The sequence below is a fragment of the Phasianus colchicus genome, chromosome 12 (assembly GCF_987193195.1).
Source record: "Phasianus colchicus chromosome 12, bPhaCol1.hap1.1, whole genome shotgun sequence".
Lineage (NCBI taxonomy): Eukaryota > Metazoa > Chordata > Aves > Galliformes > Phasianidae > Phasianus > Phasianus colchicus.
Window position 1 is genome coordinate 2,841,155 of NC_143447.1, and position 14,103 is coordinate 2,855,257.

General features: G+C 56.9%; 2 protein-coding genes across 3 annotated transcripts in view; one reads left to right on the plus strand and one right to left on the minus strand.

Annotated features, from left to right (window-relative positions):
* The first annotated feature begins 101 nt into the window (after positions 1-101).
* On the plus strand, positions 102-7,095 carry CYP11A1 (cytochrome P450 family 11 subfamily A member 1). Its single transcript, XM_031616309.2, has 9 exons — positions 102-3,600; positions 3,834-3,989; positions 4,365-4,564; positions 4,857-5,060; positions 5,671-5,831; positions 5,907-6,073; positions 6,224-6,302; positions 6,449-6,640; positions 6,973-7,095. The coding sequence occupies exons 1-9, from the start codon at positions 3,356-3,358 to the stop codon at positions 7,093-7,095; spliced, it is 1,527 nt and encodes a 508-aa protein (XP_031472169.2). The 5' UTR covers positions 102-3,355.
* CCDC33 (coiled-coil domain containing 33) overlaps positions 6,634-14,103 on the minus strand; it is a 23,089-nt gene continuing 15,619 nt past the window's right edge. Inside the window, exons 4-12 of one of the 2 annotated variants that reach the window (XM_090148652.1) lie at positions 10,734-10,804; positions 10,622-10,646; positions 8,725-8,920; positions 8,531-8,619; positions 8,266-8,397; positions 8,050-8,113; positions 7,736-7,941; positions 7,538-7,654; positions 6,634-6,857 (exon numbers count right to left, since the gene is read on the minus strand). In XM_090148652.1, coding sequence (XP_090004778.1) covers positions 6,783-6,857; positions 7,538-7,654; positions 7,736-7,941; positions 8,050-8,113; positions 8,266-8,397; positions 8,531-8,619; positions 8,725-8,920; positions 10,622-10,646; positions 10,734-10,804 — 975 coding nt within the window. In that variant the 3' untranslated portion in view covers positions 6,634-6,782. Of the gene's footprint in view, positions 6,858-7,259; positions 7,390-7,537; positions 7,655-7,735; positions 7,942-8,049; positions 8,114-8,265; positions 8,398-8,530; positions 8,620-8,724; positions 8,921-10,621; positions 10,647-10,733; positions 10,965-14,103 lie in introns of those variants that run through there. The other variant, XM_090148651.1, reaches the window with a different exon arrangement.

Sequence of the window (14,103 nt, forward strand, 5' to 3'; positions counted from 1 at the left end):
GTCCCCATCAAGGCCACACAATGTCCCCATCCCCAGCTCTGTTTAACCTTCCACGTTTCCCATTGATCCTTTATGCTCTGTTCCGGCCTTTCCCATCCCCATCACTCAAAAACGTCACCGTCTCAGACCTTTGTGTTCCAACTTTAACAGCTTTGTATGTCTTGAGCAGTCATGCTTGTATGGGGAAACCAGAGCAGGATGTGGGCTGTGGGTTCTAGGCTCCCCACGTGGGCTGTGCTGGTAAAAATAAAGCTGCCAGGTGCCCGTGGGTGCTGCTGTGGCTGGAATCTGCCTGCCTTGACGTCAGGAGTGGCTTTTCCCAATGGGAATGTCACAGGACCCTTTTGCTGGAACTTCATAAGGTTTGGAATCGTGGCTTCGTCGTAGAGCTTTGTTTTAGGGCTTTTACACCCCTGGGCTCCTTCCTGCAGGTAGGGGTGGGAAATAGTTGGGAATTATCATTGCTCGGGTGGCAGCTCGCTATGGAAGCCCTATTTCTTCATTTTCTCTCACTCTGGGGCTTGGCAGCAGACGTCCCGGCAGCACCATATGTGACGGCAGCACCCTGATGCAGGGAAGGAGAAGCGAGCCTGAGCTAAAAGGAGAAGTGTGAAGGCAGAAAGGAGGCGGGGATGGCCAAGAGAAACGGGGATGCGGAGCTGCAGTGCCGCCCTTGAAATTTCACGAGCCCTTCCCTGTGCTCATGGAGCAAAGGGACAAAAGAGGGGGGAAAAAACCAACACTAAATTTCCTAAAAATGGAAAAAAGCGTTGAGTTTTTTCCTTCCTAGCTGCGCTTCCCCCCCCCAACCACTCTGTGTTCTACGAACAGAAAGCTTGCCAAGAAAGCACGTGGGGAGAGCGGCCCTGGGGGCTGCACAGGGAAAATGTGGTGATGGAAAGAGCAAAACCCAGCGCTCAGCACCTCACCCTGATTACAGCACATTGTTCCCCTGGGTTATTTCGGGGTGGTTTATTTGAATGTGGGTGTGCTTACAGGAGGGCTGGGTGCTGCCTGTCGCTGCTGTTTTCCTGCTGTGCTCTCAAAGGCCGGACGGATGTGAAGAGCAGCGCTGCCTGTGTGGGACAAAAGCTTTGTGGGGTTTTGTTGCAGCTTTTGTAGGGCTGCAGGGTTGCAGGATGGAGCTGGCGCCTGCTGTGGGGACCGTCTGTGCTGTGACCTTGGGTGCAGCCTTGTGGCTGCTCTGCAGGCAGGGTTCGCTGCAGACAATAAACCCAGGAAATCCTGCAAAGGTGAGAAACCCTGCAAAACTGGGCTCTGACTGCACGCCCTGTGTGTGTGAAGTGCACAGAACCTGAGGGATGGTCTGTATGTCTTTGGGTCTCAGGTATGCCACCTGCACCCACAGCATCCCTTTGGGTACCACCTGCACCTACATCATCCTTTTAGGTACCAGGGATGCCACCTGCACCCACAGCATCCCTTTGGGTACCATCCTCACCAACAGCATTCCACTGGGTACCAGGGAAACCACCTGTACCCAGAGCATCCCTTTGGGTTCAGGGTTGCCACCTACACCCTCAGCATCCCTTTGGGTACTACCTGCATCCACAGCATCCCTTTGGGCACCATTCTCACCATGAGCATCCCATTGGGTACCAGGGATACCACCTGCACCTACATCATCCCTTTGGGTACCACCTGCAATTATAGCATCCTTTGGTGTACCAGGGATGCCACCTGCTCCCACAGCATCCCTTTGGGGTACCGTCTTCACCAACAGCATCTGTTTGTGTACCACCTGTACCTACAACATCCTATGGGGAACCAGGGATGTCACCCACACCCTTAGCATCCCCTTGGGTACCACCTGCACCCACAGCATCCCTTTGGGCACCACCTGTACCTACAGCATCCCTTTGGTAACCAGATGGTCTCTGTATCCACAGCATCCCATTTGGTACCAGGGATGCCACCTGCACCCACAGCATCTCTTTGGGTACCAGTTGCTCTCTGTATGCACAACATCCTTTTGAGTACCAGGGATGCCACCTGCAGCCCCAGCATCCCTTTGGATACCACCTGCACCCACCTGCATTCTTTTGGGTACCATCTTCACCAACAGCATCCCTCTGGGTACCAGAGAAACCACTTGTGCCTACAAGAAGCAAAAAGTCCATCAGAAGATGCTGTTCCCATTGACTTCAGGTCAGAGTATGAGTTGCAGTTTTGGTGTAGGGCAGCAGTTTGACCTCTCCTGTGATAAATCACTGCACTCCCAGCACCGGGTGCTCCAGATCCCTGGAAGACAATGGGGATTTTCCACACATCTGGCTTCTGTGGGCTGTGTGGAGGCGAGGCTTTCAACCCCTAGATTGGGTATTTCCCAGCATCTCCCATTGTGTAGAGTGTGATTTTGGGGGGGAAAGTGTGATGGGGTGGTCCTTAGTCATCCTGCTCATAGGGGTGCAGAGTGAAGAAAGCCCTGTGGGTGGAAACTGACAGTGTAATGCCCACGTCGGGATGGAAGCATCCTCCAGAAGTGTCATGGGGAAGAGCCCCTTTGGCATGGGAGTCCCACTCGTCACCATCAATACCACGGGAAAACACGGTCACAGCCCTGCCTCCCCTTAGGGGAAACCCCATTTCCAGCCCCCTCTTTTTCACAAAGACCCCAAACCTCTGCATTTCCCGCACCCAAGTGCAAAACGCAACAGGAACCGATGTTCCAGCCCCCCCAAAGGGCCATTTTTTGGAGGGTCCGTTTGGAGGACCCGACGACACGTGTCTGGGAGGGGACAGGTGGCTGTGTTGGTGGCAGTGGATGGGACAGGCGCGCCCCCCGGTGCCCAGCGCTGGGCTCAGCGGTTTTGCTCCTGAAGTGGAAGGAATAGGGGCTGAATAAAACTAAAATGCTAAAAAAAAATCCGCCGAGTCCCCACTCCGGGAGCTCAGCAAATCCCCGTTGGATGACTGCTCCCAGCCCTCCGTCAACCCAGGAACCTCTCAGGGTCACCTCTGCAGGCTGTGACCTCTGAAGCTGAGCTGTGGGGGGCGAACCAGCAGCACTGCAAGCACTTTTATCATTTATTTTGCAGGGAAAGCAAAACATTTTGAAGGCAGGGAAGCTTTTTTTTTTTTATGTCAGAATGGCTTTTATTGGGGTTGCACGGCCAGCCAACAGCCCAGCATCAACGCGGGGCAGGAGCGAGCTCCCCTAAGCGCTGTCCCCCAAAGCAAGGCCACCCCCTGCCCCGCATCCCAACCCTTTTTGGGGCATTTCGCCAGCACTCAGCCCCGTGACGTGCTGGAGGCGGGCAAGAGCTCCTTGCCTTGAGCCCAGGATTCAGGGATAAGAGCGAGGTCACCCCGGCCGTGTGCTCGCCCCGCTCCCATGCTCTCCAGGGCTGCACCCATAGCGGGCAGCTTTCAGGCATGCCGCTGTGCTGGAGGGATCCCAGCCCTCACGGGGGTCCGATGCCCATTGCCCGGACCTCCAGGAGCTCAGCCCTTCGACCAGGTGCCGGGTGAATGGCGAGCGGGTTGGCTTAACCTGTACCACTTCTGGAAGGAGGGCGGCTTCCACAACGTGCACAACATCATGGCCAGCAAGTTCCAGCGTTTCGGGCCCATCTACAGGTGAGGGTGCTGGGGGAAAAGGGAGCTAAGGGGATGCTGAGCTGCCTTGGTGCCATGGGGATGGGTAGGAGTTGGGTCCCCTCTGAGCTCACCGCGGGGTTGTGACGGGGAGCAAAGTGGGGATTCGGGGAGGAGATTTCCCAAAGTTTGGCATTTTGGGAAAGGTGGGATGTGCGTATTTGCACTGCTTTCGGCTGAAATCCTGTTATCTTTCGAACTCCTAATGGTGGTAGGGAGAAGTTGGGTGTCTACGAGAGCGTGAATATCATCAGCCCCCGCGACGCAGCCACGCTCTTCAAGTCAGAGGGGATGCTGCCCGAGCGCTTCAGCGTGCCCCCATGGGTGGCATACCGTGACTACCGCAACAAGCCCTACGGCGTGCTCCTCAAGTGAGTGGAACCCAAAAATGAGAGCACCACCACCACCCACGTCATCACCCCCACAAGAGGAACCCCAACAACGAGAATCACCACCCACATCGCCCCTCGTGGGAAGCCCAAAAGCAAGACCCTAGGGCTCCACCACTCCAGTGTGAACCCCAAAGATGAGACCCTAGGGCTCCTTCTCCACCCACATCATCCCCAGTGGGAACCTCAAAGATGAGATCTCAGGATTCCAATGGGAACCCCAAAAACAAGACCCCATGGCCCCAAACCCCGTGCTCTGGGGGTGGTGGGAAGCCGCAGGGTGATGTGGGGATGTGAGGATGTAGGATTGGGATGGCACCCTCAGGGACACTTCTGACCCTTGCCTGTGTTCTGCAGGACAGGGGAGGCCTGGCGCTCGGACCGCCTGACCCTGAACAAGGAGGTTCTGTCACCTCAGGTGGTGGACAGCTTCGTGCCCCTGCTGAACCAGGTGAGCGAGGACTTTGTGCAGCGGGCATGGGCGCAGGTCCAGAAGAGCAGCCGGGAGCGTTGGACAGCTGACTTCAGCCACGAGCTCTTCCGCTTTGCCTTGGAGTGTGAGTCTGCCCCTCAGAAACCCCCAAAATGCATCTGGGATGGGTGGTGTGCTGCCTTTCCCCTGGCTGCATCCCTAGGGATGCTTCTCCCCCAAAGATTTGAGGTCTTCAGGGTGTACTCTCCCCAAACAAGTAGGGAACAACTCGATGTCTAATGATAGCACAGCATTTTATGGCCAACCCTACTCAACAATGATGCCAAAATCCTCCAGGAAGCCTAGAGTTGGCCGTAGAGGAGGGCCTGCAGTGGGGACCCCATAGTCTGGGTCCCCTGATGGATGCCATGTTGCAGCTGTGTGCCACGTGCTGTACGGGGAGCGCCTGGGGCTGCTGCAGGACTTTGTGGACCCGGAGGCACAGCAGTTCATCGATGCTGTCACCCTCATGTTCCACACCACCTCACCCATGCTCTATGTGCCACCTGCCCTGCTCCGCCACCTCAACGCCAAGACATGGCGTGACCACGTGCATGCTTGGGATGCCATCTTCACACAGGGTGAGTACTCTTCCTCCATGCTCCTCATGGGCTGTCCAGTGGGAACGGGAGTCCTAAGAGCTCATCTTCATCTCACCAGCACAGAAAACTTCTCCCACATTCAGCTGCCCATCTCGGGGTCAGCGAGGCCGCTGTAGGTCCACTAAAGCTAGGAAGCTTGTAGGGGGGAGTGGTGGGGAACCATGCAGGAGCATGAACCATAGTGAGCATCACACCAAGAGGAGCAGCAGGGTCAGGGAGGTGGAGGCACCTGGGACAACAACCAGCCTCCAGGGGGACAGAGGTGGGGGACAGCTGGTTTTGGAGACACCTGCTTTGCTCACCCAGCTCAGTCTAAAGAATGAGCAACTCTACCGGAAAAGCCACCAATATGTGGCAGCAATGTGCTAAAGTTGCCATTCAATTGTCACCCTCATGGTGGCACTAAGACTTGGCAGATCAGATTAATGATGCGACTTGGTCTTAAAGATCTTTTCCAATCTGTACGAAAAACCCTTTCCAAGACAGATGATTCTATGATTCTGTGACTCCACGGAACCACCCCAGCCACAAAGCCCCACAGTTGTGGGTAGCATGCAGGCACTCAGCCCATGCTCCTGTATTTCCTCAGCTGACAAATGCATCCAAAATGTTTACCGGGACATCCGGCTGCAACGCAAGAGCACCAAGGAGCACACAGGCATCCTCTTCAGCCTCCTTATGCAGGACAAGCTGCCCCTGGATGACATCAAGGCCAGCGTCACCGAGATGATGGCGGGCGGCGTGGACACGGTCAGCACTGGGCAGGGTTTTGGCGGTGGGAATGGGACAGTGCATGATGCTGAGTCCAGCTCTGCCCTGCTGCAGACTTCCATGACTCTGCAATGGGCCATGCTGGAGCTGGCACGGTCCCCAGGCATCCAGGAGCGGCTGCGGGCAGAGGTGCTGGCAGCCAAGCAGGAGGCACAGGGGGACAGGGTGAAGATGCTGAAGAGCATCCGACTGCTCAAAGCCACCATCAAGGAGACGCTCAGGTATCCAGGAGGCAGCGGGGAATAGGAGAGCACCCAGCTCCTTCTTCTCCCCGATTTTCTGTGTCAGCACGGGAAGCCGGTGGGATGGACATCCCATATGACAGATGGGTGCAGATGTCCTACAGCCAGGTGACCCCATCCAACCCACAGGCTGCACCCGGTGGCGGTGACGCTGCAGAGGTACACCACACAGGAGGTCATCCTGCAGGACTACCGCATCCCTCCCAAGGTGAACCCTGGGCTATGGGGTGAGATGGGAAACCGGGTCCTTCCTCATCCTCTTCTGCTTTGTTCTGGGCCAGATGTGGGGCACTAATGGGTGGCAGTGGGGGAGGATGTGGGCGCAAACCCCTAGGGTTGATCCTTCTCCCCCAGACGCTGGTGCAGGTTGGTCTCTACGCCATGGGACGAGATCCTGAGGTCTTCCCCAAGCCGGAGCAGTTCAACCCTGAGCGCTGGCTGGTGATGGGCTCCAAGCACTTCAAAGGGCTGAGCTTTGGATTTGGACCACGGCAGTGTCTGGGTCGCCGCATCGCTGAGCTGGAGATGCAGCTTTTCCTCATGCATGTGAGCACTGGGTTTTGGGGTGGGGTGGGTCGTGGAATCATCTGGGTTAGAAAAGACTTTCCATCTGGGTTGGAGAAGACTTCCAGGATCACCAAGATTCCCCAGGATCACAAACCCAATCTCTAACTTGACTTACCTGTCACTAAATCACGTCCCTAATTGCCACAACCATCTTCCTTAGTGCCGTGCCATGTCTCTTAAGTTCCACATTTGTGTCCTAAATGCCATATCCATGTGTGTTATTGCCACATCCATGCCCTTCGTTCTGGAAGGGACTTGGGGAGGATCCATCCCCACCGTCCCCCACTTGCTCTTCCTTCCTCCCAACCCAGATCCTGGAGAACTTCAAGATCGAAACCAAGCGGGCGGTGGAAGTTGGGACCAAGTTCGACCTCATCCTCGTCCCTGACAAACCCATCTACCTGACACTCCGACCCCTCCATCGCCAGGAGTGACATGGGGTGTCCCCAGTTGGTCCCAGCTTGGGTACACCTCCATCATCTCAGTGCATTCAGCCTTGGCTCCAGCCCTGCTTACGCCACGGGGGAGATGGCTGTCCCCTTCCCGTTTTGCTTTGCCACTGATTTGCTCTGTATTTTCTGCACCAAAAGCAGCGGATCCTTGTTGTGAGCATGAATTTCTGGGTGTCTCTGGGTGTCTCTGGCATCCTGCCCTGGTGAGACCCCCTAGGGCAGCGGGTCCAGGATCCGGGGTCTTCTGGGGGGTAAAGTGGGATCTGGGGGCCATTTCTGATGGGAGATATGAACACTTCTCAGAGGTCTACAGACCCACTCTGGGGTTCTCTTTCCCCATGTCTTCTGGGAAATTTGAGGCAACCCCCCCCAAAATGTGAGCCAGCCCCACTGCAGGGTATTCCCATCCCTCCAGAATGCTCACCAAGGTGGTGGCATGCAGAAGGCGTGAGGCTGAGCCCCCAAAGCCATGGTCCTGCTCCAGCAACCTAGTGCCCAGCTCCTGCTTTTCCCGTGCCCATCTTCTCGCTGCCTCCTCCAGCTGTGAGAAACCAATATTAGGATGCTCTGGGGGGGGGTATCCCTGAGCCTCCCCAGATCTGAGGGTGCTGGTGATGCCCACCTGCCTCTCCATTGCTCGCCCACGGGCTTGTGCCTCCTCTAGCTTGGCCAGCAGGGACAGCTTCTCTGTGTCATCAAAGGTGCCCTGTGGGGGCCGTGGGGTACTGGGGGGTGGTGGGGGGCGTGGAGGCCTTGCCAGCTCCTCCCGCAGCCAGCGGTTCTCAGCCAGCAGCAGGGCGTGCAGCTCCCCAGCTGGGGCTTCACCTGCTGGATGGAAATTTGGAGTTACAGGGGATGTGGTGTCCTCCATGGGACAGGGGGGCACAGGCTCTGGTCCCCATGGGGTGAAAGCACCAGAAGGGACAGATGCCCCACCTGCTGGCTTCTCAGCACTCCTGGATAACTTCTCCTGCAGCATCCGCTCCATCACCCTGATCACCTGCAGGAGGGAACAGGCACACCCTCGTGTCTCCAAGGGGTGGGAACAGCTTGTGGTGGTGGCACTCACAGAAAGGTGGGAAGGGACTGTGGGTCCCATTGGCTCCCAATGCTCAGTGCACCCACCTGCGTCCCCAGCCCACCACGACTCACCTTCTCCTGCTGCCTCACTATCTCCTCCAGGCCCTTTGTCCTGGCCACCTCCTCCTGGCACCGCCGCAGGGCAGCTTGCTGCTGTCTGTGGGCTCGCTGGAGCAGCATCAGCTCCTTCTCCTGATCGTTCTTCTGTAGGAAGGAAAGGGAAAACCCCCAGGGACAGCAAAGCAGGGGGCTAGATAACCTCATGGGGGATTCCCAGAGGATCTGCTGTATGGCCCCAGGCTTCCACCTCATTCCCTCCCAATCCCCATCCCAGTACCCGGATCAGCTCATTCTGCAGCCGCTGCACGCGGTTCCTCAATTGCCGCATCTCTGCTGTGCTGGTCACCAGTTCTCCCTTCAAGGTGGCTGCAGGAGCCCATGCCACATCCTCAGCACGTGGAGGACAGCACAGTCCCCTCCACTGTGCCAAGGAGAGGATTCTCCCACCGTCTGCCCTTCCCCACCACGCACCCAACCGGTCCAGGATCTCTTCCCGGGTCATGACATCCACGTCCCCATCAGCGAGCAGAGCACGGCCCGGCTCCTGACGCCCAGCCAGGCTGTGCCGTAGGTGTCCATTCTCCACCTCCAGGCTGGTGACACGCTGGTGCAGGGACACAAGGTCACCCGCCATGCGTCTCAGCGCCAGGCGGTACCTGCTCACCTCCTGTTGGCACGGAGCACACAGTTGACAGCCTGCCACCAGTGCAGGCTATGAAACATACAGATTTGCCCTCTTGCAACCTCTCTTCCCCATTCACCCATCCTTCTGTGCTCCAACCACTCATCCATCCTTTTTGTCTGTTCTCTGGCCATCCATCCTCTTCTCCATCCACCTGGTCCACTCATCCATCCTTCTCTTCTCCAACTGTCTACCTTTTCCTCCATCCATCTACCCATCCATCTATCCATCCATCCATCCATCCATCCATCCATCCATCCATCCATCTGTTGTTCCATCTTTCTCTTTTCTATCCATCCATCCATTCATCCATCTATCCTCCTGTCTGTTCACCCATCCTTGCCTTTTCCACTCATCCATCCTCCTCTTCTCCATCTGTCCTCCATCTCTTCTTCATCCAACTACTCCTCCATCAACCTACTCCCTTCCCTTCCCTTCCCTTCCCTTCCCTTCCCTTCCCTTCCCTTCCCTTCCCTTCCCTTCCCTTCCCTTCCCTTCCCTTCCCTTCCCTTCCCTTCCCTTCCCTTCCCTTCCCTTCCCTTCCCTTCCCTTCCCTTCCCTTCCCTTCCCTTCCCTTCCCTTCCCTTCCCTTCCCTTCCCTTCCCTTCCCTTCCCTTCCCTTCCCTTCCCTTCCCTTCCCTTCCCTTCCCTTCCCTTCCCTTCCCCATCCACCCACTCACTCTTTCCTTCCCTATCCATCCTTCTCCATCCATTCACCCTTTCCCTCTCCTTCTATCCACCCTTCTCTCCCCACCCTTCACTTCCCCTTCTATTCATCCTGCACCCCCAAGCCTCCTCCCCACCCACCACCTCTCCCTACACCCCTCAATCCCAGCAAGTCCTGCAGCCTCTGCCTCATCTCTCTTTTTCTTGTCACCCTATGAGGGAAAATCAACTCTTCTGCTCTTAAGGGCTGCAGAAATGCTATAGCTGGGCTTAATCTCAAGCTTCCCATTCCCTCTCTGTCAGTCTCTGGGCAGGGGGACATTCCATCATCCATGAGGGAATAACTATCACCGGAGTATATTTTAATGGACAGACAGTGCAACATTTCCCCAAAGAAAGAAAGGTACTGGAGGGACAGATCCAGAGCAGGGATTTTCCCTTTCTGTTCCCCCTGCCTGGCCTCTCCCCGTGGCCACATAGGAGGACGAGGATGAGGATGATGCAGCGGTGGCTGCGGGAGCAAGGGCAGCACATGGCCCTATTTGGGGGGGGGGGGAACCCACCCAAGGTTGGGTTTGTTTGGGCGGACAAACAGCCAGGCACAGCTCTGGAAGGACAGCATGAAGCTGCTGCATTTGCATGAGCATCCCAACCCTCACCCTGCTGAAATAAACCCCCTGAAACAAAGGGATAGCTCTCGGGTAGGGGTGGACACCAAGTTCATTTTTAGGGGGGGAGAACCTCTTTGTCCCATGACACTAGTGGGTACCAAAAGAATAATCAGCAGAGGGACAGCATGTTAGGAGGCAGCTGAGCCTCCTGAATCCCTGCCAAAGCTCAGCCTTGAGGATGTCCTTCCACAGCAGCCGGGGGGGGGTCTGGCAGCACAGAGTGGCCTTGGGGTGCCGACACAGCAGGGCTCCGCTCCTTGCATGGAAGAGGGACACCAGCAGCTCTGTGCTCAGACCTATCCCCCCCTTGGGAAGCAGGATCCTGGGGGTGTCACCACAGCATGCTCACCTGCTCCTGGGGGACATTCTGGGACCTGTGAGCAGAGAGCAGGGGGACTCTCAGAGCTGATTCCCAGCTGGGATGCAGGGGACCCCGCGTAGCATCACTGAGTGCCCCATACCTCTGCTGTATTCCAGGCAGGATGCTGGACACGGCATCAGCTGGTGGCAGGGCCACGGCGTCACGGCGGACCTGCAAGGGGACATCAGTGCCAGCAGTCCGTGTCGGCCCCACATGCAGCAAATGGGGAAGTGCCCAACACCTCACCCGGGGGCTGTCCCCAACTTGGGGACCTGCGGCTGCCACCGGAGCGGAGCCCGGAATTGTGTGCGGTGTTGGTGGCATCCCTGCTGTCACCACAACACAACGCTGCGCCGCTCTTAGCAACCCGGCTGGGCTCCCTCCTGCGGCAGCCCTGCCCCAGTTCAGGGCAAAAACGCTGCAGTTTGTCCCCAAAACCCAGCAGGCAGGGCTCGATGGCTGCAACACCCCCCAGAGCCACCCAGCCCCAGCCCCCCTCTGCCTTATCTCCTGCTCCCAGCACGCAGGCAATCTGGTGGCAGGTCCCAGGCAGCCCTTTGGTGCTGGCACCTCATTTCCATGCCTTGGATCTCCGTGCACTCCATTAACTTCTGAGGGCTGCGGCCCGCTCAGATCCGCAGGCAGCGATGTTGGGGTGGGCTGAAGTGGAGCTGAGATGCTGCTCACATCTCCAGCTGAAATTTGTGGGGTTTTCAAGCAGGGGACAGGTCCATCCTCTGCTCCCCATATCTCCATATGGCAGGGGACATCCAGCAAGGGACATGTGTGTCCCATCTCCACATCCCCCCGGTGCTGGCAAACAAAGGGGCCGCTGTGAGTCGATGGAGACCCTCAGTGCCTCATCCTGGGGTATGAATTTTTCATCACAGAGCCGTAGGAAGCATGCAATTATCCTCTCCATCAATAATGCACGGGGACTGGAGACCCTTCCCCAACCTCTGAGCATCTCCTTCCGCCACCACTCACATCCCCATTTGTTCACCCCAAAGCCCTCCACCTATCCCAGCAGCAGCCAGCAACGGGGATGGGGCATGGGAGGAACAGGGCTGTCCACTCCCATGTCCCACACTGGAACCTCAGGGGAGGGCAGAGTTAAGGGTATTTGCTCTCCTTTTCCCCTGTACATGCTTCCTACCATGCATGCATACATCTCTCCTTCCTGCAGGGGTCTGGGATGAAAGGCTGCGCAGCCACATCTGAAAGCACGCAGGCTTTGAAACTCCTGCTGATTTTTATTTTATTTTTTTTTTCCTCCTTCTTTCCCCCATCATTTACAATCCTCTGAAGCTTTCCCTGCCTGCCATGCCGTCCCACACGCCTTTCATCCACCCCGAAGAGACATAACCCCCCCCTCCCACACACACACACACACCTCCTTCTTCTCCCCCTGTTGGCTTAGGCCAAGTTTTGTGTTCTTTTCCCTCTTTTTGTTTTTTACATATTTACTTAACAAGTCGCTCAGAGATGCTTTGATGCCCCCAGTTTGCTGGCATCGATTCCTCCCTCGGCACTCACTCTCATCCCTATGCTCCCTGTGGGCTGAGGATGCCTCAACTCGTTACACTTATGAGCCCAGAGCTCACAAAGCTGCAGATCCTCCCCCCTCCCCCCAATAAACACATCCCTGGACAAGCACTAATCCCAACTCCGCTGTTGTTCTGACGAGGGGATAAGCACAGATTTGCTTATCGGAGCGAAATTGCTGCGGCGACTTAGGCAGATTAGAGGGAAAATTCCTCTGTTTCACTTCTTTTTGGGAACCAAAGCTCCTGAAACCACCAGGAGGGAATTTCTCCCAGCACTTGGAGCCTGCCTCAGTTTCCCCACTTGGAGGAGCAGCACAGCGTGCAGCTTTAGGTGTGGATGAGGTGGTGAATCTGATTGAACCCAGGTTGAACCCGGGATCTGGGAGGGTGGGGGGGGTTGGGGATGGGGTCCTGGGGGGGGAGGAGGGGGGGAGGTTAGCCCAAGCATCACTATTCAATTTGGGAGTTAATTGGATCGGATCGAAGGCGTTCATCTGAGCTGAGCCCCATTTAGTGGGGATGTCAGCACTGCACTGCTGCCTGCTCCGGGCTGATAAGGCTGCAGGAAGCAATGATCCCACAGCGGGGTCCCCAACCCTCCCAGCCCCCGAATCATTATTGAAATGTACAACCAGGAGGTGCACGCAGAGCAGCGATGGATGGAGCCGCCCCGCGGCACCGCTTTGGGGGGGTGCTGCGGAGCACAGGGGGCAGCCCGGGGTCCCATCTATCTTCCTGTTTGCTGACGTATCGACCCCATGTGCTGACACAGCTCTGCGGGGAGCACCGATCCATCAACGCCCGCAGCTCGGAGCTGTGCTCTGGTGTTTCGTCTTCTCACCCCGGTCGGAGTCGGTTCCGGCGGGCGGTGGGATGAGTGGAGCGGGGCGGGCACTAGGTGGCACTCGGGATGCGGGGCCGAGAGGGCCAGGGCAGCTCCGGCAGCTCCTGCAGCATCCTCACTCCTTGTTACACCTTCATTCCTTGCAGCACCTTCGTCCCTTGCAGCATCCTCACTCCTTGTTACATCCTCACCCTCCCTGCAGCACCTTCACACTCTTTGCAGCATCCTCACCCCTTGCAGCACCTTCACTCCCCTTGCACCATCCTCACCCCTTATTACATCCTCACTCCTAGTTGCATCCTCACCCCCTGCAGCACCCTCATTCCTTGCAGCATCCTTGTTCCTTGCTCCCCCTCGTCCTTTGCTGCATTCTCACCTCTTGTAGCATCCTCACCCCTTGCAGCATCTTCTCCCTTGTTGCATCCTCACCCTTCTGCAGCACTCTCATCCCTTGCAGCACCTTCATCCCTTGCAGCATCCTCACCCCTTGTTACATCTTCACCCCTTGCAGCATCCTCACTCCTTGGTCCATCCTCACACCCCTGCAGCACCTTCACCCCCCTTGCACCATCCTCACCCCTTGCAACACCTGCACCCCCCTGCATCCTCACTCCTTGTTGCATCCTCACCCCTTGCTGCATCCTCACCCCCTGCAGCACCCTCATTCCTTGCAGCACCCTCATTCCTTGCAGCACCCTCGTCCTTTGCTGCATTCTCACCTCTTGTAGCATCCTCACCCCTTGCAGCATCTTCACCCTTGTTGCATCCTCCCCCCTTGCTGCACACTCTCCCCTTGAAGCACCCTCATTCCCCTTCAGCATCCTCACCCCTTATTGTATCCTCACTCTTTACTGCATCCTCACCCCTTGCAGCATCCTCAGCCTTGTTGTATCCTCACATACCTACAGCATCTTCACACCCCTGCAGCACCCTCACCCCTTGCAGCATCCCCACTTCTTTTTGCATCCTCACTCCTTGCAGCACCCTCACCCTTTGTAACACTCTCATCCCTTGCAGCACCTTCATCCCCTGCAGCATCCTCACTCCTTATTGCATCCTCACCCCTTACTGCACCCTCA